General features: G+C 40.3%; 2 protein-coding genes and 2 non-coding genes across 5 annotated transcripts in view; all 4 read right to left on the reverse strand.

Moving 5' to 3' along the window:
• The window catches only part of LOC128358610 (40S ribosomal protein S17), a 554,334-nt gene extending 546,668 nt beyond the window's left edge, over positions 1-7,666 (reverse strand). For both annotated transcript variants that reach the window (XM_053318947.1, XM_053318946.1), the window contains exons 1-3: positions 7,620-7,666; positions 5,668-5,819; positions 348-453 (exon numbers count right to left, since the gene is read on the reverse strand). In XM_053318947.1, coding sequence (XP_053174922.1) covers positions 348-453; positions 5,668-5,819; positions 7,620-7,622 — 261 coding nt within the window. In that variant the 5' untranslated portion in view covers positions 7,623-7,666. The remainder of the gene's footprint in view (positions 1-347; positions 454-5,667; positions 5,820-7,619) is intronic.
• On the reverse strand, positions 5,478-5,607 carry LOC128359573 (small nucleolar RNA SNORA71). Its single transcript, XR_008321448.1, has one exon. It is a non-coding gene; the product is annotated as a small nucleolar RNA SNORA71 (small nucleolar RNA).
• LOC128359570 (small nucleolar RNA SNORA71) lies at positions 6,773-6,901 on the reverse strand. The gene has a single exon (XR_008321445.1). It is a non-coding gene; the product is annotated as a small nucleolar RNA SNORA71 (small nucleolar RNA).
• Positions 7,667-15,022: 7,356 nt separating the features above from the next.
• On the reverse strand, positions 15,023-25,005 carry sh3gl3b (SH3-domain GRB2-like 3b). Its single transcript, XM_053319450.1, has 10 exons — positions 24,837-25,005; positions 22,787-22,855; positions 22,595-22,667; positions 21,246-21,389; positions 20,343-20,476; positions 19,440-19,598; positions 17,687-17,790; positions 16,637-16,761; positions 16,478-16,531; positions 15,023-15,234 (listed from the first exon to the last, which is right to left on the reverse strand). The coding sequence occupies exons 1-10, from the start codon at positions 24,879-24,881 to the stop codon at positions 15,023-15,025; spliced, it is 1,119 nt and encodes a 372-aa protein (XP_053175425.1). The 5' UTR covers positions 24,882-25,005.
• Positions 25,006-26,706: the final 1,701 nt, after the last annotated feature.

Genomic DNA, 26,706 nt, shown 5'->3' on the forward strand with positions numbered 1-26,706 from the left:
TCAGATCAGTTGATTATCTTATTTTCTCTGCTGCCATGTGAATAATTAATCAGCATTACATCATCTGTCGTCACACAGCTTCATAAAAAAGATGCTAAACTATTAAAAAAAATCAAATAATTTATCCTGCTGCTGCTTTGATGTGACGATAAAGATGTTTAACGACAGCAGAAACAGACAAGAAACCAAACTAAACAACTTCAGACATGTAACCATAGCAACAAACTCCAGCTGCAGAAATGAGCAAATTAAAACACATCTGATTATTGAACACCAGAATATTCACATGTATTACTGTATTCAATAAGAAGTGTTATAATGTATAACAGCGTGATGCGTTCACTGACCTCTGGGACGTAGTTATCCCTCCTCTCTCTCTCCTCCTCCTGCAGTTTGATGGAGATGCCTCTGACTGGACCTCTCTGGATCCGCTTCATCAGATGCGTCACATACCTGCAGAGAGACGGAAAACACTGGAGGTTAGAAACATTTAGAAACTTAGGAAAAAGAAAAGAGACGATGGAGGTAGGTTTTATTTAACCCTCCTGTTGTCCTCCAGTGAAGGGAGGAAGGATGGAAAGGAAGGTAGGATGGAAGGGAGGGAGGGAGGGAGGTGGGATGGAAGGAAGGGAGGAAAGGAAAAGAGGAAAGGAGGAAGTAAGGAAAGAAGGACAGAGGAAAGAAGGAAAGAGGAAAGAAGGAAGGAAAATAGGATGGAGGGAGGGAGGAAAGAAGGAAGGAAGGAGGGAGATAAGAAAAGAGGAAGGGAGGAAGTAAGGAAAGAAAGACAGAGGAAAGAAGGAAGGGACGAAGGAAGGAAGGTAGGAGGGAGGGAGAAAGGAAAGGAAGGAAGGGGCAGGGAGGAAAGAAGGACAGAGGAAAGAAGGAAGGGACGAAGGAAGGAAGGAGGAATGAAGGAAGGTAGGAGGGAGGGAGGGAGAAAGGAAATGAAGGAAGGAAGGGGCAGGGAGGAAAGAAGGACAGAGGAAAGAAGGAAGGAAGGAAAGGAAAGAAGGAACAGTCAAAACAGACGGGGTCCATTTGACCCGGGAGGACGACAGGAAGGTTAACAGCACCATTATAATTAAAGTGCTGCCTGTGTGTAACTCTACGACGGCTCATTAGATAAAACTTCAGCGTCACTTTCAGATGTTTAAAAATGACACTAAAGAGCTCGACGGCGGCAGCAGCTGCAGCGACGGCTCGATGTCATAACGAAACTTTGTCTGTACATAAACACAAAGATCCTCTACAAGAGAAGACGCTTCACTCTTATTTTAATTGAAGAGCCACACACACACACAGCCCAGTTTGACCATTAAATAACCTACAAATATATAACGTATATATATTAACTTTACTATAATAAACCATCCATTTACTTAAGAAATATTAGTGCAATTTAACATTATGTCTATTTTGTTTGTTTAATTTCAGATTATTTTGCACAAAACCTGCTGATTGACACTATTTCTATACAATGTGCAATATATGAATGTTTTAAATAAATAATATTTTAATAATATATGCATGTATTGTGTTTTTAAGAGGATAGTATTCATTGTAAGGGCTGTATATGTTTAACACCACAGCTTTAGATTGTTTAGAAAAGGCTCCAAAACACTAAATACTATTAAAAAACTATTAGTCAGATCTCTTCATGACACGAGGACAACGAGGACGCAGGTCTGTTAAGTTTGTTGTGCTGCGTATCACAAAGTCTTAACTACATACCAAACATCTGAGATCAGTCTTATATGCTGAATGTTAGATATTTAGGTATTTAGTCAGGTGATTATGTGTGTTGGACAGTAATGTGATAGTAAATGTCTGATTAATGCGGCCAGCGTGGAGAGGGAAAAAAAAAAACCCCATTAGAAACACTTCCTGATGCACGGAGACACACAAATACTCGACGCTGTTTTTAGTCTTTGGAGCCGAAAGAAACAAAGATCATTTATAAGAGAAGATGCTCCACTCTGTGACAAGGAAAAGGCTCCAAAACACTAAATATACTTACAAACTAGTGTTTCTGCATCAGTGAGTCGAGACTTTGTACTAAACATCTGAATAACTTACTATGTCTGGATCATGTGTTAATCTACCGTGTGAACGCTCGGTATTATACTCAAGTGAATGTTATAAGCAGTGAGTGAGTGTGTGTGTGTGTGTGTGTGTGTGTGTGTTTGAGTAAATATGTGTTGCTGAATATGAGGCATGAAATAAGTCTGATTAATGCGGCCAGCGTGGAGGAAAGGAAAACGAAACACTTCCTGATGCACGCTTCTAAATAAATGCAAGTTACTAATCTCTTAACAAACAAAGATCATCTATGAGAGAAGATGCTCCACTCTGTAACAAAGCTGGTTACTTTAGAGATTGTTTTAGATCGGCTCCAAAAGACTAAATATACTGATGTGTGAATGTTCAGTATTATACTCAAATGAATACGTTAAACAGTGAGTGTGTGAGTAAATATGTAAATGTGTGTTGTTAATTATTATGTATGAAATAAGTCTGAATAATGCAGCCAGCGTAGAAGAAAGCCACCATTAGAAACACTTCCTGATGCACGGACACTGAAATGCTTTACAGTGAAAACTCGACGCCGTTTTTAGCCTTTGGAGCCGTTTCTAAACAAAAGACTAAATATACTTGTGTGTAAATGTTCAGTATTATACTCAAGTGAATGTTATATAACCCGTGAGTGTGTGAGTTAATATGTAAATGTGTGTTGTTAATTATTATATATGAAATAAGTCTGATTAATGCGGCCAGCGTGGAAGAAAGAAAAAGGTGATTTTTTTTTTTTTACCACCATGAGCAACACTTCCTGATGCACGGACGCTTCGGAGCCGTTTCTAAACAATTTAAAGTTACTAAAAACTCTCAAGAAACAAAGATCTATGAAAGAAGATGCTTCACTCAATGCTGCTAACAATGCTGGTTACATATAGTTTAGAAAACGGCTCCAAAAGACTAAATATTTTAGTATTTCCGAGTCAGGAAGCGGCTGCTGAGTGAGCACGAGGCAGCAAGTCTTTATACTAAACACGTGAGAAACTTACAATGTTTGGATCAGAGTCTAATTTATACAGAGATCCCAAAATGATTTTTTTATAAAAGTGATCGTTTACTGTCGAGAGAGGCACGACTTCATGCATGTTTGCTTCTTTCTGACACAAACACTTTAGAGAGTAACACTTGTTGGAGCCGTTTCGAGAACAAGAAACATGCGAGTGAAACATCTCCGGGTTTTAAAGCTACATCTCCTTCTGCAGAGATCGTTAGTAAACTCATTAAAATGTGGGTTTAAAATACCGCATTGTAAATCAACTTTGGTTAACATGAGGAATCCATCAGCTGGAAAGTATTTAAGTATATTTGTTTGTGTGTGTGTGTGTGTGTGTGAAGAAGAAGAACGAGACATGAGGTTGGCTACTAGTTTGATCTGAGGAACTAACAATGTCTGGATCAGAGTCTGATTAATACAAGCAGCCCCAAATATTTAAGAAAAAGGTGATTTATTTATTTTTTTACTGTCAAGAGAAACTTCCTGATGCACAGCGGCTTCTTTCTGACTCCTGAGTGAAAACTTGATGCTGGTTTTTCTACTTTTTGGAGCCGTTTCTAAAACAAACTAAAGCAACTTAAACTCTCCCCTAAATGCAGCTGTGTGGCTCACTGATGTGTTTCTAACAATTTTAGGAGAAACACAAAAAGCTCCACAGCACAGTAGGGGAGTGTGATGTGACGATATTAGATTGTAAGTGATTAAAATGTCTCCTCTATCTGCATTCAAAGAGAGATTATTATGTTGTTTTTACTCTTTGGAGCCAAGGGTTAGCAAACTAAACTCTACTCAGGTGCAGCTGTGTGGCTCGCTGATGTGTTTTTAATCATTTTAGGACAATAAGAGACACACACACACACACACACTTGTTAGTAGGCTTTACACGATCAGGATCTTTGGGGCCGATCACCGATCAGTGAGTTTAAATCAGAGGTGTCAAACTCATTTTCATTCAAGGGCCACATACAGACCAATTTGATCTCATGTGGGCCGGATCATTAAAAAGATGGAGGGAAAGAAGGAAGGAAGGAAGGAAATAAGAAGGGAAGGAAAGAAAGACAGGCAAAAGGAAGGAGGGTAGAAAGGTAGGAAAGACAGATGGAAGGACAGAAGGAAGAAAGGGAGGAAGGACACATGGATGGAAGGACAGAAGGAAGAAAGGGAGGAAGGACACATGGATGGAAGGACAGAAGGAAGAAAGGGAGGAAGGACAGAAGGAAGAAAGGGAGGAAAGACAGATGGAAGAAAGAAAGGAAGGAACGAAGAAAGGATAAAAGGAAGGAAGGAAGGAAGGAACAAAGAAAGGATAAAGGAAGGTAGGAAGGAAAAGACAGGAAGGAAAGTGGGCCGGATTGGACCCCTCGGCGGGCCGGTTCTGGCCCACGGGCCGCATGTTTGACACCCTTGGTTTAAATAAACCGATCACGTCTTCTTTGTCCACGCTCCGTCTCTTAAACTCGTCATGCTCCTCCTCGTGTTCCCTCCAGGTACATTTGTGGAGTTGAAACATTTTGCAGATGCGACGAGGTTCTTTAGTGTTGCACAGATTGTTAAATAGCTTGTGTTTCATCTGTCTGCCCACAACACCCACATGTTTGTTTGAATCTGACAGCTCATGATTCCAGATTCAAAAAACTTTATTGTTCATCACATTGTGACAGGGCTCAAAACTAACTGATTCAAACCAACATGTCGGTAGTGTGGAACTTCTTCAGAGTAAATGAGACAGATAAAACACAAGCCATCTGCAATCTATCCTTCCTTCCTTCCTTCCTTCTTCCTCTCCTCCTTGTCTCTTTCTTTCCTCCCCCCTACCTTCTTCCTTCCCTCCTTCATCCCTCCCTCCTTTCTTCCTTCCTCCCTCCGATAAAACACAAGCCATCTGCAATCTATCTATCCTTCCTTCTCTCCTTCCTTCCTTCTTTTCCTCCCTTCCTCCTTCTCTTTCTTTCCTCCCCCCTACCTTCTTCCTTCATCCCTCCCTCCTTCCTTCCTTACCTCCTTCCTCCGATAAAACACAAGCCATCTGCAATCTATCCTTCCTTCCTTCTTCATCCTTTCCTTCCTTTCTTCTTTTCCTCCCTTCCTCCTTTCCTCTTTATTTCCTCCCCCCTACCTTCTTCCTTCCCTCCTTTCTTCTTCCTCCCTCCTTTCCTTCCTTCCTTCTTCCTCCCTCCTTTCCTTCTTCCTACCTCCTTCCCTTCTTCTTCCCTCCTTCCCTTCTTCCTCCCTCCAATAAAACAAGCCATCTGTAATCTATGCAACAGGAGCATCTGCAGAAAGTTTCAACATGACGTCATCGAACCGGTGAATTAAGACATTACAGCCGATCTCACTAATTACATGAAATGCTAAATATCGGCCGATCAGATCTGCGTAAAGCCTACTTGTTAGTAGTCTTAAGTGTTTGAGAGCGCCAGGGTTTGATAGGAACAGATTCTCCTTCAAACACGGGAAAGGCTTGCAAGGTTTTCATTTTCCTGTACTATCAATGACCTGACGACGAGGACGCCATGATCACTTTCGATACAGGGTGGCTCTTATTAACAATTATAATAATAATAAATAAATTGTCCTCTATCTGATGAACTCACCCGGCGATCTTGTTACGGAGCTTCTTGCTGGGGATGATGGCGATCTCCTCACACACCCGCTTGTTGGTGTGGAAGTCGTTGCCCAGCCGGGTGTAGTATTTCTCGATGATGACCCTGGCGGCCTTTTTCACCGTCTTGGTCCTGACTCGTCCCTAAAAGACACAAAATCAAAGTTATTCATTCAGAAGAGTCATGTAAGGAAGGGGTTAGAAGCTAGATTGTGTTAGAAAGTGCGTTTATTGTTGTTTAATCACCTTAAATGATCAGCTTTGGCTGCCATGAGGTCTGTTTTTTTTGTTTTTTCAATACTTTTAAATCAATCTGAGTCCTGCCGTAAAGCCAACATTAGTTTAAAATTGACCATTAAAGAAGCTCCTATTCTACATAAACAGGATAAACTCACACTGATTTTACATTTTAAGTGAGTCTCTAATGTGTGAACTGTAGAGTCAGGACAGTATATGGATCATTTAACATTACTGAATTAGTTCTGTATCTCTTAACACCAAATTAAAAACGTGCAATTTGAATTCAGCTGACTATTTTAAAGGGTAAATTCACAATTTTTAAAGGTGCATATTAAAGCAGCAGTCAGGTTTTCCTCTCTGTAATCATTCCTCCTGTTCATACTGACTATTAAAAGATCTCCTTCAAAACGTGCTTTCAATGGAAATCTTAAATTTAGTGCATTATAAAGTCTCCGATCAGCTTCAGCAGTGTGAGTTACTATAGTTATTATAGTTACTATGGTAACAGTGTGAGTTAGTCATATCAAGTGATATCTGACACATTTACAGTCTTTTTAGCATCAGATTCCCTCTTAGTGTTTCCTGTTGAGCATGCATATACTCACTGAGACATGCTTGCAGGATTTAACCTGCAGTCTCTCTCTCTTTAGAGAAAAACAAAAAGCTCTACAGCACAGCAGGGGTGTGCCTTTACAGAGAGGTAGTTATGTTTCTCAGTCTTTGGAGCCTTTTTTAAGCAAACTAAAGTAACTAAACTCTCCTCAGGTGCAGCTATGGACACTTTATATTCATTAGTAGCTTAGTTCACTGTCAGGCTAACACTATGCAACATGAGATTTGTTAGATAGATCTAGAAGTGTTTGAGAGCGCCAGGGTTTGATAGGAACAGATTCTCCTTCAAACACGGGAAAGGCTCGCAGATTTTAATTTTCCTGTACTATCAATGACCTGGCGACGAGGACGCCATGATCACTTTCGATACAGGGTGGCTCTTACTAACAATTAAACAATTAAATCAAATTCCCTCTTAGTGTTTTCTCTGATGAGCTGTGGTGGAAGTACAGTAACAAAAAGAGGGACTTTGACACTAAAAACACTGTAACATAGAAACATATCTACTTAATATGAAGCTTCCTTTTAGCTTCAAATTAACTTTTAAAGACATTTTTAGCACAGATTTTGCTCCTCCATCACTTCCACTACATATAAATACACTATAAAGGGATTTTCTAATAGTCAGTATGAACAGGAGGCATGATACAGCATTTTAAACACACACACATGCTTATACTCACTGAGACATGCTTGCAGGGTTTTACCTGCAGTCTCTCTCTGCACTGATTAGCATTTGGTGGCTAACTCCTGCTAACTCCTATTAAATCAATAATTTAACCCATTTTAACAACTCTTAATCAAATATATAACATATCCCTATTATCATACGGCTCCCTTTAAATTAAACCACGTTAATATTAATAATACACGCTTAATAATAAACGGTTCATTCAGCGTCTCTCAGTCTCCTCAGTTAGCATCAAAATATCCTAAATTAAACCTTTCCCTGACGTCATCCATGATCAATACTGTGATTATTGGATGTTAGAGAGAGTCCGGTCACCGGTGGTGGAGTTACCGGGGTGATAACGGCGTTAAAACAGCAGGATTGTGTTAGATAGTAGAGGTAGTCGTGAATAAAGTACCCACCATGTTGGATCGGCCTGGTAGAAGAGGACAAGCACACTTCCGGTGGAAGCTTTAATCAACACACGGAAGTTCGAGAGACGCGCGCGCTGAAGATGCTGCGACACCTGCAGGCCGGAGGAGGTCATTACACTTTAAGGAATTAACCTTTAAAACAGTCACATAATATAATTAATAATAATATATTAAATTTTATAATATAATAATAATAATAATAATAATAAACTTTATTTTTAGAGCACCTTTAATATAAGGCATGTAGCTCAAAGTGCTTTAAAACAATAAAACATACATACAGTTTTTAGTAGGTCTTTAATTCTACCGCTGTCAGACTCTACAATACCTTTAACCCTCCTGTCGTCCTCGCGGGTCAAATTGACCCCATCTCTCTTTTGACTGTTCCTTCTTTCCTTCCTTCCTTCTTTCTTTAATTTTTCCTTCCTTCATCCCCTGCACCCTACCTTTTTTGCTCCCTCCTCCTTCCATCCTTCCTCCCTCCCTCCTTTCCTCCTTCCTTCCCTCCCTCTCCCTCCTTTCTTCCTTCAACCTTTCCTCCCTCCCTCCTTACTCCTTTCCTTCCTTCCTTCCTTCCTTCCTTCAACCTTTCCTCCCTCCCTCCTTACTCCTTCCTTCCTTCCCTCTCTCCTAAATTCCTTCCTCTTTTCATCCTTACTCCTTTCCTCCCTCCCTCCTTACTCCTTTCCTTCCTTCCTTCCTTCTCTCCTAAATTCCGTCCTCTTTTCATCCTTCCTCCTTTCCTCCCTCCCTCCTTACTCCTTTCCTAGCTTCCTTTCATTCCTTCTCTCCTAAATCCCCTCTTCTTTTCATCCTTACTCCATTCCTTCCTTCCTTCCTTGTTTCTGTTAATTAACCTTTAAAAGTAGATCGACAAAAGTAGTATTTGTGTGGAATGAACCTTTAAAAGTATAAGTCAGGGTTATTCAACTCAATAAAAATTCAGTGAGGTCCAATTTGGGCCTGAACGTCATAATGTCCGTGTTATTTTTCAGGACCTTGAAGTAGCATCGAAGTTACATTAGCATCTGTGTCTAGTGGCTAGATTATAGACTGTCACATAAATACAGTAAAATTCATTTATTAGTATTTACACTGAAAAAGAGTGATATAATCTTTATTTTCTTATATCAAATAAAGATGGCATTTTAAAATAAAATGCAAAGCTTTTGATTGTGCTTCTTAAAGTGCTTGGTCAGAAAATAAAACTTAAACCATAAACTTAATTTCACATTTAATAACTTTATAACACAAACATCTCACACTAAAGAAAAGATAGAGATAGAGATATTTGAGTGTCATCTATCATCAAATCAGTTTGTTTTTTCATGTGATGTTTGCAGATCCCAAAATAAATCATCATAGGTTGTGAACACATATAAAATATCTTGTTTATCCATAATTAAAAGTTGAATATTAATGCTACATAAAGTAGGCAAAAAAAAGCACACAAAACAATGACACATAAAAGCTTTTTATTACTCAGAGAAATTATTGCAGAAATACATTCTCAGTGGTTCTTGACTTTTGTACAATAAACATATCTGTGTGCTCGCCGAGTGTTTGTAAATACACCTGAAATATTAAATCACATTCAGTCAGTTTACAGCAAAGTGAGTCTTCATGCAGAAACACCATAAAACAAATAATCCGTCTGGTTTCTCTCTCAGCTGGAATCGTTGGTTTTCTTTTGAGGATTTGGGAGGAAATCACTTAAATTCCCCTTTTAAAAAGGTATTAAAAGATTTTTGGTCGCTGCTTAAAATTAAATGAAATCATCCAGTTATATAATAAAAAGAAACATTTATATTTAAGCTCATTCTCCAGCCCTGAAAAAGAGAAAAAAAACCCAAATTGTCTGTGCCTCCTGATTTTACTCATTAATATACTTATAATCTTTGAAACCACAAATATACACCTCCAATCTTTCTACTACATTTGTGTGAATTTATATATTCAACATGCTAGTCATCATCATCTACAGTAGTATAATCTAAAGCCATTACAGTAGTTTATTTTTAAACAGTATCGGCTACAGTAGAGTTCATATTAATACTACAGGGATTTAATCTATGTTAACTAGTTTATATTAAACAAGAGAGTAGACACAAGTTCTGCACATTTCTAAGTTTATATTTATATTCTTGGGCTCTATTGGAATACTTTTGCATGATTTACAATAAAAAAACTCCTTATTTATCTTAAATTGGCTCTTTAGTTCAGCCTCTGTCTATTAACAGGCCGTTTTTGGCTCCTGTCTCCCCCCCCCCCCCCCCCCCCCCCACCACCCTCCTCCTAATGAGCCCACTCTGTTTTGATTGGTCGGCTTCAGGAAGCTTCCTCCAGCTTTGGAGGTTACGTGAACTAACTCTAAGTAGCAGGATTTCACTTCTTTTTCTCCGTATTTACTCCAAATGGAAGCTTCTCAAATAAATCCACACATACACTTTTCCACCGAACTGGAGCCAGTGCTGGTTCGGAGCTAGTGCTAGAGCCAGTGCTCAGTTGGTGCTAATCCAAGCACCTCTTACGAACGTGTTGCTATTCCACCGGCAAGGAGCCACGCGATTACGTTACTGTATAATGTAGCCAGAACGCGCCTTTGAAGCACTTCCATGATTCACCAGTGAGAGGCAGCAACATGGCGCAAGGCATCTAGCCTGCCGGAAATGAAGAAGAAGCAGAAGAAGAAAAAGAAGAAGAAGAAGAAGACGACAGCTCTGGCAAAAAAAAATAAAATAAAAATAGTACCTTCAATCAACAAATCTTTAACCCTCTGTAAATGCTACGCTAGTCAGCTAATGAACATTAACCCCGCTAGCCAGCTAATAAACATTAGCCCCGCCCCCAGCCCGCTGACATAATCAGTTCTTGCTTTAGACCAGCAAAGAGTTGGTGCTTGCTCTGGCTCCCGTTCTGAGGCTCGGGGCTGGAGCTGGAGCTTTGGCGGTTGAAAAGCAAAGAACCGGCTCTTAGTCAGGCTCTGGCTCCGAACCAGCACCAGCTCGGTGGAAAAGGGGTAATATTGGAGCCAAATCAGATCCGAAATATGCGATTGGTTAACGTAGAAACTAAAAAAAAAAAAAAAAAAACACAGAGCAACACCTTAGCGTCGAAGGCTAGAGAGCAGATGGCCCTTTTTTGTAGGCATGTGCAAAACTATCTGACATCATCACTATGGCGACGTAGAGGTAAATTCACAAACAAAATATCGAGAGCAGGTTTACATACATTCACCTTTGTGTTTTTGGATATTTGATCATGTTTAACATCCAACATCATAAAAAAAATGTGAGTGTGTGTGTTTGTGTTTGTGTGTGTGTGTGTGTGTGTGTGTGTGTGTGTGTTTGTGTGTGTGTGTGCTGTACAAAAATCATCTTTGTGGAAGAAAGGCATGTTTACCCTTAGCTTAGCACAAATGCTAAAAAAAAAAACAAACAGAGGGAAACTGCTAGCCTTGCTCCAACAATAGTGAAACAAACACTCCCTGCTCAGATAAAGTGTCTTCAAGGTACATTACATGCAATAATACACACAATGAACAACAGTGATTGTTGACGTTCAAACCCTGTAAGCCCAAAATACTGAACGGCCCTCCATTTTACCGTTAGCATCAGTTCACCGTTAGCATCATCTCACCGTTAGTATCAGATGAGACCTAACGCTGTGACTCAAATCTCATATTTTGGATGCATAAGTGCTTTTATACTGGTAGAAGTATGGAAACTGAACTTTTCCATACTTCTCTCTGTAAACCAGGGTTGTTATTATAGTTTTTAAATGTTCATTATTAGTTTTTATTTTTATTTAGTTTTTCAAGTTTGCTTTTTTTTTAAATTTCAGTTTAGTTTTAGTTAGTTTAACAAGTGATTAAGTAGTTTTAATTTAGTTTTTATATAGTTTTAGTCTTAGTTTTTAGTGTTTCAGGTATTAGGAGGAAAAGCCTTGATTAGTAGAAGCTGTACAAGTCAAACTGATACAGTAAAAATTGAAAAAAATTAAAAGAAAACTGAAACTAAGCTGATTTTATCTGCAATTCAGTTTAGTTTTAGTGAGTTTAACAAGTGATTAAGTTGTTTTAATTTAGTTTTTATTTAGTTTTAGTCTTAGTTTTTAGTGTTTCAGGTATTAGGAGGAAAAGTCTTGATTAGTAGAAGCTGTAAAGGATGAAATAATGCTGACACTGAGGTAAAAATAAGCTGTGTTTGCTTATTTTTAATTTAACTTGTGAATTCTGCGTAATATAGGAAGAAGACCTGTATAAGCCTTTTTTTTGGGGGGGGGGGTTCTTGCCGCTACCTTGCACCTTTTCTTTTGTTGTTATCTCTTTATCTTTTGCCTTTTGTCTTATTATTGTGCAAAATAAAAAACTTCAAACTTCTACTAGCCCCGTTTTCTCAACAAGTCAAACTGAACACAATACAGTAAAAATGGAGAAAATGAAAAGAAAACTAAAACTAAGCTGATTTTATCTAGAATTCAGTTTAGTTTTAGTGAGTTTAACAAGTGATTAAGTAGTTTTAGTTTAGTTTTTATGTAGTTTTTCAGGTATTAGGAGGAACAGCCTTGATTAGTAGAAGCTGTAAAGGATGAAATAATGCTGACACTGAGGTAAGGTTTGCTGTGTTTGTGGTTTCTTGCTTCTCTGTCAGAACTTCGAGGGTGGAAAATCACATCAGTGGGATATTTCCCTTTTAGCTTTTATCCCACAAATGTTCCCATATTGGGCTGTGATGTTTTCTGCCTGGAACAAATTATTTATCTTTCTAGAAAATCATAAATTACACGTTAAGCATTTTCTTCTTGTGCGTTGTGCAGCAGCTGCTATGCTGCCACCTGCTGGTGCTAGCCCGTTATTACAAGAAGTCAAATGGAAAAATGGAAAAATGGAAAGAAAACTAAAACTAAGCTGATTTTATCTAGAATTCAGCTTAGTTTTAAGTTAGTTTTGAATTGTTTATTGTAGTTTTTATTTAGTTTTCATGTTTTTTTAAACTCTTTTTTATTTTTATTTCAGTTAAGTAAATTATTTAAAAATGACTGCTAGTTTTAGGTTAAGTCTTAGTTTTAGTGAACTATAATACGCCTGGTGTGAACGCACTTATGCACTCAAAATATGAAGTGAGAAGTCTGGAAGAAGAGATTTGAGACACAGCACAGGTTAACAGTGTTTTTAGCCAAATTAGCAGCAAAGCTCCACGTTAGTCCGTCGCCTTGATTCAGACTAAAGTATTTCAACATCTATCAGATTGCTGTGAAGTTAGGTTCAGACATTCAAGGATGAATCTCACTGACTTTTGTGATCGTCTGACTTTTACCTGTAGCTCCAACATGAGGTGAAAATATCTCAACTACGGCTCAATGGATTGTCACAAAACGTACAAAAGATATAACGTCACCAGCATGTAAACGTTTTCATTTATAGGTCAATGACGTGTTTTTGTGTCCATGTGGTTTAGTTTAAATTTAAAGGGTTAAAATGTGAAAATAAACGTATGAATAACTTGCACACATTCTTTTTTTGTGGACTCAGCATCAAATTTCTGCTTTTAATCCATTTTGAGAGAATATATTAGAGGATTATGGTAAAAATGTCTAAGTGGTGTAACCATAAAAACTTTGTACCAAATAATTCAACTTGCTTAAAACCAGTAAATAGTCAATAAAACACCATATCAACTAGTTTGGCATGATCTTACATTATAACTTTTATATTAAATAAAGCTAATGGAATACTATTGTTCTAAATATTACATTTAATCTGGGTAACCATGGAGACCAGGAAACATTTACAGTCATTATTAGTATAAGTCCACTTAAATACACTGTAGGTGATAAAATACTTAATATTTATCATTCTACTGTGGTTACACCATTTGACATTTTCAGGAGTATCCAGTCTTACTTTTATTTTTTAAAAATGGTGCAAATGTAATTTGAAATTATATAAAACCAACAAAAAATACAATACAAATGTACATTTTAACAAACCTGATGCTGCTTTTAAAACTATTTTAGAGATATTTTTGAATTGCTCATCCTGCTCAACCCTTATTTATCGCTGACCCATATACTGTGAAATATCTCAACATCAGCTTTATGGATTGGCACAAAAGTTTGGTTCAGACATTCATGATTCACAGATGATTTATTCTACTGACTCTGAGGCTGAATATTTAGTTATTTATTAACCCTCCTGTTGTCCTCGAGTCAAGGAAGGAAGGGAGGAAGGAAGGGAGGAAGGAAGGAAGGAAGGAAGGAAGGAGGGAGCAAGGAAAGGAGGAAGTAAGAATGGAAGGGAGGAAGAAAGACGGAAGGAAGGAAGGAAGGAAGGAAGGAAGGAAGGAGCAAGGAAAGGAGGAAGTAAGAATGGAAGGGAGGACGAAAGACGGAAGGAAGGAAGGAAGGATGGAAGGGAGGAAGGAAGGAAGGAAGAATGGAAGGGAGGAAGAAAGACTGAAGGAAGGAAGGAAGGAAGGATGGAAGGGAGGAAGGATGGATGGAAGGGAGGAAGCAGGAAGGAAAGGAGGAAGGAAAGAGGGAAGGAAGGAAGGAAGGAAAGGAGGGAGGGAGGAAAGAAAAGAAGGAAGAGAGGAAGGAAGGAAAGAAGGACAGAGGAAAGAAGGAAGGAAGGAAGGAAGGAATAGTCAAAACAGACAGGGTCAATTTGACACGAAGGTTAATATATCTATTTCATCGTATTATCTATTACTTTTAGCTGGATCGCAGTAAAATTGGGGTTTACCCATTGATGTTCCCCTCAGGCTGAATTATATTAACTTCTTCTACCACGACTGTAGACTCGTTTATTTACATTAGTGATAATACCACATTACGGTAATTGTGCCCTTGGTGTTCAAATTCAAAGCAACACTATTAAACTACGAAGCCGATGCTATCAGACTGACGCTGCTGCATTAGCATTGAGAAGACTGGTAGAAAATGTGATGTGGAAAAAGTTTAGGAGTAGTTGTGTCCTTGTGAAGAAGGAAATGTCGCTAAAAGTCTTAAAGGGAAAATACGCTGCAGTGTAAAAAAATGTTGTGTTTTAAAACTTGTCATTTTAAACTTTACTGACTGAGCCTCACTTTACAGTACACACCTCAGCTGGTGGTTGGTCTTTTTCTTTCATGATGTGAAGTATGACATGAGATGCTCTGAGAGATCAGAAAGTAAAGTGCTGTAAGAGTAGAAACTATGGCCTTCCTTTCCTTTTAAAACAGACAAGTCCGCCTGCTGATTTATTCGTGAGTAATAAGTGCAAATTAGAAGCAGAAAACTTGCATATCGTCTGCCGCTGAGCGCTGAGCAGAAATCATCATCTACAGTCTGATTTCGTGGAGGTTAGCGTGGAGTCTGTGGATTTTTTTTTTTTTTTTTACGACGCGTTGTCACAGTAACGGCAGAGGCACCACCACATCGACGTAGTTGACGGGGAACAATCCCGACTTGCCGCCGAGCGTGCCGTCGTACCAGTTGGCGTCGACCTGCCTGGTGAGGAGGATGAGGTCGCCCTCGTTGAAGTTCAGCTCGCCCGCGTGGTCCGAGTGGAAGGAGTAGACCGCCCGGCAACAGGGCTGATCCAGGACCAGTTTACTGTCAGCTGGACGAGAGAGAGAGAGGGAGAGAGAAGGTGAGAGAGAGAGAGAGAGAGGAGAGAGAGAGAGAGAGAGAGAGAGAGAGAGAGAGAGAGACAGAGAGAGAGAGAGAGAGAGAGACAGAGAGAGCGAGAGACAGAGAGAGCGAGAGACAGAGAGAGAGAGAGAGAGAGAGAGAGAGATCTTAAAGGATGAGTTTGCCATTTTCAAGTCTGGAGCTGAAAAATTAAAATGAACCTTTGTGTCGTCCTCCCGGGTCTACCCAGTCTGTTTTGACTGTTCCTTCTTTCCTTCCCTCCTTCCCTCCTTCCTTCCTTCCTTTCCTTCCTCCCTTCCTTCTGTCCTTCCCTCCGTCCTTCCTTCTGTCCTTCTTTCCTCCCTGCCTCCTTCTCTCTTTCTTTCCTCCCCCCTACCTTCCTTCCTTCTTTCCTGTTTTTGATTTGGGTTAAATGTAATGTTCCTCCCAAACACCAGGGGGCGCATGGTAAAGGTTATTTAAGTTCATGCCATTTATCAGAGGTGTTGCTGATAAGAGGAGGCAAACAGCTTCTGACTGTGCTTGTGTATATTGGGCTATATTTGTTTAGTCTTATCTGAAAAGCTTAATGAACAATGCATAACATGAACATGAAGTAAGAGAATAAACACAGTAGGCCTTGAACGCCTCACGGTGGGTCCCGGGTCCCTGAACGCCTCATGGTGGGTCCTGTGCAGGGTTATTATATTTAACTAAAACTAAAACTAGCAGTGAAAAAAAATAAAAAAAGAGTTATGTAAAATAAAAATAAAAAAAGGAAAACTAAATAAAAACTAAACTAAGACTTCTTCATCGCTTGTTAAACTAACTAAAACTAAAATGGAATAAAAAAGCAAACTAAAAACTAAATACAAATAAAAACTAATGGAAATTTTAAAACTATATAACAACCCTGGTCCTGGGTCCCTGAATGCATCACGGTAGGTCATTCCATTATCAGCCAGTAGCAGCAAAAGTATAGGGTTTAGTGGCTACATGGAGCTTAATCTGGTTAATATTTAACGTATTTGAAATCACAGTATGCTTGAATTTTTGCATTTTTGCACATGAACTAAGCATCGCAGGTAGATATAGTAATTTTGGGAATACGATATGTGATATACTTGATTGTCTCTGAAGGGAAATTTGTCTTGGACTTAAAAGGCTGCACACATAAATACCTTCACAACAACCTGCTGTTGAAAAATACAAATTTGAGCATTTTTTTTTACCATAACAGGAGATGGGGCTGCCGGGTCTGGACGGTAACACTGTGAACTGCTCTCCTACACACACACACACACACACACACACACACATATATTTAAATATTTTCATCTTGAGAAACATGACAGTAAAAAAATAACATTTTAGCAGCAAGCATGAGTAACCTGAGTGAACCGTAGGTGTGTTCGACGGCTGGTGGTAAAATCCGATACTGCCGTTGTGTTCACTTCTGACTCGGATCTTTCTGGGGCGAAACCGTCGCTCTGGTTTGTTGCTGGCAGCAGTCAGCCTGTTTTACAACACACACACATAAGTATTAATAAAACATGAATTTAAAGGTGTTTTTATATTGTATGTATATACAGCGGGTAAAATAAGTATTGATTTTCGCCCATTCTCATTTCACATTATCACACATAACTTAATTTATGGACATCTATAATTTGAATCCTTTGCATGTGTGGATTGCATGGGTTGTTGCCAGGCGGGGAGCTCCAGTCCACTGAAATGAGGCCAACGCGGAAATAACTTAGAACTGCATTCTATCAAAAGGCCACCAGGGGGCGACCGTCTCTATACAAGTCAATGGAGAATTCACCAACTTCTCACTTGATTTCTAACCTCAGTAAACGTTTTCAAAATGTGTTTATGGTCTCAATCGCTAGTTTAAAGCCTTCTTCAATGCAGTATGATGTTCATTTGGGACATTTTGGCCTCCCTGATTTTATATGTGACGATAAAGCAGGGTATGCATTAGGGCGTGGCTACGTCCTGATTGACAGGTTGATTGACCAATGTCCTCGAGATCTAGCCCTCGCAACCATAGCAACCTACCCGCTCCGCCCATGACTCCGCCCATGACTCCGCCTCATGCCCATATAAGTAGAATCTGTGTTTTTATTTTTCCCAGCATGCACCTGAAATTTTCAAGATGGCGCTGCCTAGATTTGAAACTATTGGCTTCCGAACAGCAGTCCACAAACCAATGAGTGACGTCACGGATGTTACGTCCATTGCTTTTATGCAGTCTTGGGTTGTTGCTATTTCATGTCAATAGCACCTTTAGAAATATATTTACTGAGAAAAATCAACGGTCTGAATCCTGAGATCAGCAGATTAAATTACTCAATCTGTTGGTTGGAATAAAAACCTGCAGCCACATTCTGCTCCTTTATTGAATAAATAAAGGGTCTGGGTGTTGAACCTGGGCTCACCTAGCCTGCAGGTTGCTATGGAGACCCAGCAGGATGCGGTGGGCGTTGCGGTGAAAGTCCAGCAGTGCGTTGACCAAAGATGCCACATGACTGAGCTGATCCACCTGCAGGAGGAGAAACGACCAGACAGGATCTGATCAGCTGGGACACAAACAACTACACTCTGACCTGAACTCTTCATGCATGAGTCAGTCAGGAGTGATTTTATTTCTCTTTAGGCATGAAAAAAAGGAGTTTTCAAGGAGTTTTTCCACATGATATATTATGTAAAAACTATAAACTAACATACATTTCTAATACTGTTAATATAATGTGTTTTTTGCTTCATGAGTGATTTCTGTGATTTGCAAAAAAGGAGGAAAACAAAGGAAAATACTAGATGTTTAAGCTTTGTTTAACCTCTGTATGCCATATTATACACTTCCTTGAATAAAGCATATATTTAAAAATTATAATAATAATAATATTTTTAACATATTCTCTTACTCTTAAATGCATTGAAATAACATTGAACCTTCCTCCTGACGTCTCAGAGTAGTGTTACTCATAAAGTGGAACTAAGCTTTTCAAAATAAAGCTTTTATTAAGCCTACAAAAAAAACTACAAATTACATTGTAATAATATAAATCAACTCATTAACAACCAAAAAACGTTACTGTGGATGAAGTGGTAGAGTATGGGATGACACAACTATGCCATTAAAATCCATCAAAACCCATGAACATATATAATTAAAGAGGTTTGAGCAGCTGTCCACTATGTTTAAAGGGTTAATAATGAAAGATATGATAATGACATTTACTCAGTAACAGCATCTCAGTTCTGATCCTGATGAAAAGAAAGGAAATGATGCAACTCTTTTTTAAAACTAGTTTTTTTAACTCTATTTTTTAAATGACACAGATTGACCTGAAGGGGGCAGTAGTGCACCTTTTTTTAGTTTGATAAACTTTGCAGAAAATCCACAATTTTCATCCCTGTCTGTTTTGACTGTTCCTTCCTTCCTTCCTTTCCTTTCCTTCCTCCTTCTTTCCTTCCCTCATTCCTTCCTTCCTTTCCTTTCTTCCTCCCTCCCTCCTTCTCTCTTTCTTTCCTCCCTCCCTCCTACCTTCCTTCTCCTGTCCTTCCTCCCTCCCTCCTTCTCTCTTTCATTCCTCCCTCTGTCTCCCTCCTACCTTCATTCATTCCTCCCTTCCTTCCTCTGTCCTTCTTTCCTTCCTTCCTCCCTCCTACTTTCATTCCTTCCTTCTTTCTTCATCCCTTCCTTTTCTCCCTTCTTCCATCCTCCCTTCCTTCCTTCCCTCCCTCCTACCTTCATTCCTTCTTCCAAACTCCATTCCTTCCTTCTTTCTTCCTCCCTCCTACCTTCCTTCCTCCTTTCCTTCCTCCCTCCTACCTTCATTCCTGCCTCCCTCCCTCCTACCTTCCTTCCTTCCTCCCTTCCTTTCTCCCTCCTACCTTCCTTCCTTCCTTCTTTCATCCCTCCCTCCTACCTTCCTTCCTTCCTCCTTTCCTTTCTCCCTCCTACCTTCATTCCTTCCTCCTTTCATGCCTCCCTCCTACCATCCTTCCTTCCTTCCTTCCTCCTTTCCTTCCTCCCTTCCTCCTTTCCTTCCTTCCTCTCTCCCTTCCTTCCTTCCTTCCTTCCTTCCTTCCTTCTTCCTCCCTTCCTTCCTTGACTCGAGGACAACAAGAGCATTAAATATTATCCACCTTCTTTTTAAAGTCTCAGTTTAGTTGTTAGAGACTCACGTCGTTCTGCAGCAGGATGAACATGCTCCTCTCCGCCAGCTCCTTGGAGCTCATGAACTTGTCCAAAGCCTGTCGGACGTCCTCCGCCGGGACTTTGCCTTTTCGTCTCCTCTTGTAGTCGAAGTCGAGCCGACGACCGTTCACCTTCTTCAGCTGGTACTGAAGAGCCAATCAGAGCAGAGACGTAGTTATTTAATAATTGGGTAAAAATGTAATCATCAGCTGATTAATGCATTAGACGATTGACAGTAGATAGAATAATTGTTAAGGAAGGAAGGAAGGGAGGAAGGAGGAAAGAAGGAGGGAAGGAAAGGAGAGAAGAAAGAAGAAGGAGGGGAGGAAGGAAAGTAGGAAAGGACAGAAGAAAGTGAGGATGGAGGAAAGAAGAAGGGAAGGAAGAAAGGGAGGAAAGGAAAGGAAAGAAGAAGGGAAGGAAGAAAGGAAGGAAAGGATGGAGGAAAGAAGGAGGGAGGGAAGGAAGGAAGGGAGGAAAGGAAAGCAAAGGAAAGAAGGGAGGACGGAGTAAAGAAGGAAGGAAGGAAGGTAGGAGGGAGGAAGAAAGGAAAAGAGGAAGAGGAAGGGAGGAAGGAAGGAAAGGACAGAGGAAAGACGGAGGGGAGGAAGGAAGGAAGGAGGAAAGACGGAGGGAAGGAAGGAAGGGAGGGCGGAGGAAAAGAAGGAAGGAAGGGAGGAAAGGAAAGAAGGAAGGAAGGAGGAAAGACGGAGGGAAGGAAGGAAGGGAGGAAAGCAAAGAAGGAAGGGAGGACGGAGGAAGGAAGGAAGGAAGGAGGGAAGGAAAGAAGGAGGGAAGAAAGGGGGATAGAGGAAGTACAGACGGAAGGAAGGAGGGAAGGAAGGAAGGAAGGAAGAGTCCAAACAGACGGGGTGAGTGTTGGTACTGACCCTGATCTCCTTCATCTCCGTGTTGTGGAGGTCCTGCAGCGGGTCGATGAAGGTGCGTTTCACGTTGACGTCCATCGCGTCCCGGGCCTGAGCGACTTCCTGCAGGGCGTCACCCACATTGGCCAGAGCTCCGCCTGAAGAGAGGACCAACACGGGACGAATAAAAGAAAAGAAAGAAAGAACTAGAAGAGTAGGAGACTTACAAGAATATTAAAATATGGCTAGAAAGCCTTTTTATTGTGTCATTAGTCTCTTTACGCTTCCTGTCGTCCTCCCGGGTCAAACTGACCCCGTCTGTTTCGACTGTTCCTTCTTTCCTCCCTCCTTCCTTATTTCCTTCCCTTCCTTCCTTCCTTCCTTCCTCACTTCCTTCTTTCCTCTGTCCTTCTTTCCTTCCTTCCTCTTTTCCTTTCTCCCTACCTCCTTCTGTCTTTCCTCTTTTCCTTCCTCCCTCCTCCCTTACTTCTTTCCTTCCCTCTTTTCCTTCCTTCCTCCCTCGTGTCCTTCCTTCCTTCCTCCCACCCTCATTTCCTTCCTTCCTTCCCTCCTCCCTCCCTCCTTTCCTTCCTTCCTCCCTCCTTTCCTTCCTTCCTTCCCTCCTCCCTCCTTTCCTTCCTTCCCTCGTTTCCTTCCTTCCTTCCTCCCTCCTTTCCTTCCTTCCTCTATTGTTGAAATTTCACTCATTTTTCATTTATAGGTTATTATGTAATGGTTTTACTGGTCGTTACCATGGAAACACAGCTCTTACTGTAGTTGTGTTAGAGTAAGGGTGTCAAACATAAGGCCCGAGGGACCAAAAGCTGGTTTTACTGATCGTTACCATGGAAACACAGCTCTTACTGTAGTTGTGAGATCAAATTAAGCAGTTTTTTGTGGCCTTTGAACCAAAATGAGTTTCAGTACCAAATTCAGAGGTGGGTCCCAGCTCCTGTCCGTAGTGAGCCATGCACTCTCCCAGCGTGCCCTCCGTCTGCGGGTAACCTAGCAACTTCCCCTGCCCTCGGATCCGGGACATTGTGTTGAGCATGCTCAGTTTGGCTCTGTGTGCTGGGAGGATGAGAAGAAATGATAGAAACAATGATTATATGCAGGTAATGATAGTTTATGCTTATTCATACATACATATATCATCTTTACTACGTTATGATATATTGTGGATTACATGAGAGCTGATTTAAAGGACTAGTTCACCCTTTTTCAGCAGACGTGTGTCCATATGAAGGTTTTCCTCTCTGTAATCATTCCTCATGTTCTTCATACTGATTATTAAAACCTTTAAATGTGCTTTCAATGTAAAGTGATGGAGGACAAAATCATTATAAATTCTCTGATCAGCTTCTATTGAGCTTCATCAGTGTGAGTTACTATAGTTATTATAGTTACTATGGTAACAGTGTGAGTTACTATAGTTATTATAGTTACTATGGTAACAGTGTGAGTTAGTCATATCAAGTGATATCTGACACATTTACAGTCTTTTTAGCATCAGATTCCCTCTTAGTGTTTCCTTTCCTTCCTTCCTCCCTTCCTGCCCTCTTAGTGTTTCCTGTTTCTCTGTGGTGGAAGTATAGGAACAAAAAGACTTTGATACTAAAAACACTGTAACGCTGAAACATAGAAGATGAAGATGAAGACTCATTTGGACAAAACTGAAGCTTCATATTAGCTTCAGATTAAACTTTTAAATACATATTTTTGGTGGGTTTAGTCCTGCATCATTGAGTAATTGTGATCTGCAGGATTCAGGAGTGAAGGACGGACATTCAGAGCGCTGCAGCTGTCATTATAAATACATTATGAAGGGATCTTTATAATAGTCAGTATGAACAGGAGGAATCATTACAGCAAGAAAAACACACTTTAATGTCCATTTTCAGCTCCTGACTGTTGTTTTAAACCCATCCTCCCTCCCTCCCTTCCTTCCTTCCTCCTTTCCTTCCTTCCTCCCTCCTTTCCTTCTTTCTTTTCTTCCTTCTTCCATCCTTCTTCCTCCCTCCCTCCCTCGCTCCTTCCTTCCTCCCTCCCTCCTTTCCTTCCTTTCTCCCTCCTTCCTTCCTCCTTTCCTTCCTCCCTCCCTCCTTTCCTTCCTTCTTCCTCCCTTCCATTCTTCTTCCTTCCTCCCTCCCTCCCTCCTTCCTTCCTCCCTCCTTCTTTCCTCCCTCCTTTCCTTCCTTCCTCCCTCCCTCCCTCCCTCCCTCCCTTCCTTCCTTGACTCGAGGACAACAGGAGGGTTAAACAGTAATTTGGGCTACCTGGGTTCGGCTGGAGGAACTCTGTGGTTTTTGACAGCAGCTCCACCAGAAGAATCTGGATCACTGCGACACTCTGAGACGGAGAGAGAGAGAGAGAGAGAGAGAGACAGGAAGTCGTCACATCACAGCAGATTGAAGCTTTATGACATCACGTTTGTTTTTTTACATGTTGGTGTGTTGACAGTTTTTTACCTTCTCCATCTGCAGGAAGTCGTCATCTAACTTGGTTCCTTCAGCTCCCATCAGACGCTCATTCAGCAGCTGCAGGAAGAGCGACAGACAGACAGACACTTTTACTCCTCCCTCCTGTCGTCCTCCCGGGTCAAATTGACCCCGTCTCTCTTTTGACTGTTCCTTCTTTCCTTCCTTCCTTCCTCTTTTCCTCCTTTCCTTCCTTCCTTCCTTCCTCTTTCTTTAATTTTTCCTTCGTTCTTCCCCTCCTTCCCTCTTTCTTTGCTCCCTCCTCCTTCCATATTTCTTTCCTCACTTCCTTCCATCCATCCATCCTTCCTTCCTTGCTTCCTTCCTTTCCCTCCTCTTTTCCTTCCTCCCTCCCTCCTTACTCCTTTCCTTCTTTCCTTCCTTCCTCTTTTCCTCCTTTCCTTCCATACTTCTTTCCTTCCTCCCTCCTTCCTTCCTTCCTTCCTTCTTTCCTTCCTTCCTTCCTTCCTTCCTTCTTTCCTTCCTTCCTTCCTTCCTTCCTCCCTTCTTTCCTTCCTTCCTTCCATCCTCCTTTCCTCCCTCCCTCCTTCCTTCCTTCCTTCCTTCCTTGACCTGAGGACAACAGGAGGGTTAAGCACTTTGATTCAAGTCCTTCAGTAGTAATGAATATAAATCTCTCTCTTTGTTCTGTTGTTTTTTCAGGTAAAAAGCAAAAACAGACAAGAAAATAGCAGCTAATAGTCATTTTGGCTGCTAAAATCTTTTTAAAGTGGCTCCTCACATACAGTTAGTTAGTTAAATTTATTTCGAACATGTTAAAATAGCAAAACGAAACAAATAAGCTCCTATAATTTAAATTATAGGAGAAAAAAATAAATAAAATAAAAATAGATAAAAATTAAATTAAATTAAATTAAATAAACATATATACAAATACACATACACAAACACATATTTTCCTTCCTTCTTCCTTTCCTCAAATACAGGTCGAGTAAACCCATGATAATAAAATAAGATAAATTATTAATTATTTAGTAACACAGTGAGGAAATTTACAGCGTTACAAATAGAAAGAAATCTAGAAATATATAATAAGTAAGGACACAAGTAATTAAAAAAAACTATATTAGTAGAAAAACATAGTAAAGGAAATTAAATGAATAATGACACTGTACTATATTGACTCGTGTTGTTGTATAATGTGAGTCAATGTACTGCTCTATACTTCTTCTATGTCTATATATTTATATATTTTAGTAAATGTGTCAATTAAAAAAAATTATTTAAGCTTCTAAATATTATAATATTAGTATTATAATATTAGTAATTTAACTTCCAATGTCTTCCAATAAGAACAATAATACAGTTTTGTTATTAATGGGCAACATCTACTATAAAATGAATATTATAGTAACAGTATTAGATGAAAAGAGGGATAGAGAAATAAATATAAATAAGTCCAGATACATTTCAACAGCCAATTACATAAACTGTCCCACATTACTCTAATCAACCCTATTAGACCTATTGGCATATTGACTTATAAATCTATTTTAATGTTGTTAAGGTACATTTCAACAAGTTATTAAGTAATCTAATCTATAACAACAACATTTTATAATCATGTTATATAACTATATATGAAATATTGATCCAAAAAGTAGTATCTATATATGTTTGTGATGTATTTCCATCTCTGAAGAGTACATGTAGTGTATAAAGTAGTATAAAAATGGAAGTAAAGTGAGTGTATATATAAGCTACTTTTGTACTACCATTGTATCGCAGTGTTGTTAGAGCTACATCTATTAAAATTAACTTTAGTAACAGTATAAACAATCCCAGATGGAAAAAGGTTTGCTAAATAAACATAAATCAGTCGAGATGGATGGTCATAAATCAATAGTGTGTGTGCATGCTGATGGCTCAGTATGGATCCGTGCAGCAGGCCTCGTGTCGCAGTAAAACCAATGACCTAAATAAACATTAAATAATAATAAAATAAAATAAAAAAAACACATTAAACCGGTTCTACCCGGCTCGGCTCGGCTCGGATCGTGTTTCGTTTCGTCCCGCTTACCTGGCTGGCTTTGTGCAGCTGCTTCTTCATCCCGGAGACAGACATCTTCTTCACCGGCACACCGGACACACACGCACCGGCTGCCCGGTTGTTCAGCGGTGCTGCCGCCGGCTCGCCGCAGGCTCCATCCCGCCTTAGAGGCTCCGTCTGGCGGGGAGAGTCAACGCACCGAGCCGCTCCGCCCCCAATGCGCCCCAGCTGCAACCACCGCCACCTGCTCCGTTTGTTGGTGTTATTTCTGATTGTTAATAAAGATTAGAAAGATTGAATAAGTATTGTATTGTATGCATTAGTGGAAGAAGTAGTCAGTATTCCTTTAATTAATAATAAAATACCATATTATATAAAAGTAAGCAGCCTACCAGTGCAGGAATGTGTAGGCCTACTTTACTGTAGGGGAGACTGGGGGCGGTTGTAACACTTTGTCCCAGATAGGGGCAACAGGGGCGATTTTATAGCCTTTTATGGGCATGCTCAAGCCCCCCTAAAACTAAATAAATTATAATTTTCTTTTTCTTCTATGAATTATTGTCTGTTAGGCTACAGGTTGAAATGGTTTTATTTGAACAGGTTTGATGTACTTTTGATAGTTCTGTCATTATTATTGTGTTTCCTTCAGGGTTCATTAACTATCTCCCCTCCCTCCCTCCCTCTGTCCTCTCTCTCTCCCTCCCTCTGTCCTCTCTCTCCTCTCTCTCTCTCTCTCCCTTCCTCCCTCTCTCTGTCCTCTCTGTAGAAATCTGATTTACTATTAACTATTATTATTATTATACACTATAGCAGACCACAAGTTGAGTGAGGGGTGTGTGTGTGAGTGTGTGTGCATGAGTTGAGTGAGGTGTGTGTGTTTGTCTGAGTTGAGTGTGGTGTGTGTGAGTTGAGTGTGGTGTGTCTGAGTCGAGTGTGGTGTGTCTGAGTCGAGTGTGGTGTGTCTGAGTCGAGTGGAGTGAGCTGTGTGTGTGTGTGTGTGTGTGAGTTGAGTGAAGTGTGTATGTGTGTGTGTATGTGTGTGTGTGTCTGAGTGGAGTGAAGTGTGTGTGTGTGTGTGTGTGTGTGTATGTGTGTGTGTGTGTGTTTGTCTGAATGGAGTGAGGTATGTGTGTGTGTGAGTTGAGTGAAGTGTGTGTGTGTTTGTCTGAGTTGAGTGTGTGTGTGTGTGTCTGAGTGAAGTGTGAGGTGTGTGTGTGTGTGTGTGTGTGGGTGTGTGTGTGTGTGTGTGTGTGTGTGTGTGTCTGAGTGAAGTGTGAGGTGTGTGTGAGTTGAGTGAAGTGTGTGTGTGTGTGTGTGTCTGAGTTGAGTTAGGTGTGTGTGTGTGTGTGTGTGTGTGTCTGAGTCGAGTTAGGTGTGTGTGTGTGTGTGTGTGTGTGAGTGTCTGAGTCGAGTTAGGTGTGTGTGTGTGTGTGTGTGTGTGTGTGTCTGAATTGAGTTGAGTGAAGTGTGTGTGTGTGTGTGTGTGTAGTAGGGGTTTAGGGGGGGGTCTGTGCCTCTCCTACCTCGACATCCAGGATAGCCGCCCTGCGATTGATTCAGCCTTCAGTCACTTCCTCTAATTCTAATCCTGATATAATCTCAATTCTTGTATCAACACGGACGCGACTGCCACCTGCTGTTCAGGAGGTGACCTGCACCTGCTCGAGTTCAATTAATCGCGATTAATTGAACTTTTAATCTCCATTACGATTAACGAACGATTATCTCCACCCTGTAAAGGTATTTATACCTAAAAAAATTAAACTCAAATTGACCCCGTCTAATTCTTCCTCCATCCCCCTTTCTCCCCTCCTTCTTTCCTTCCCTCCTTCCTCCATCCTTTCCTTCATTCTTCCTTCCCCCTTCCTTCTTTCCTCCCTTCCTCCTTCTCTCTTTCATT

Source organism: Scomber japonicus, chromosome 5 (genome assembly GCF_027409825.1).
Source record: "Scomber japonicus isolate fScoJap1 chromosome 5, fScoJap1.pri, whole genome shotgun sequence".
In the NCBI taxonomy this organism is placed as follows: Eukaryota; Metazoa; Chordata; class Actinopteri; order Scombriformes; family Scombridae; genus Scomber; species Scomber japonicus.

What these genes read in the sequence shown, in the direction of transcription:
- sh3gl3b (XM_053319450.1), bottom strand. Translation starts at nt 24,881, where the DNA reads ATGTCTGTCTCCGGGATGAAGAAGCAGCTGCACAAAGCCAGCCAG. An exon ending in GTTCCTCCAGCCGAACCCAG is followed by an intron (nt 21,390 to 22,594) that starts GTAGCCCAAATT and finishes TCATCCTCCCAG; the next exon opens with CACACAGAGCCAAACTGAGC. An exon ending in CGGAGATGAAGGAGATCAGG is followed by an intron (nt 19,599 to 20,342) that starts GTCAGTACCAAC and finishes TTGGCTCTTCAG; the next exon opens with TACCAGCTGAAGAAGGTGAA.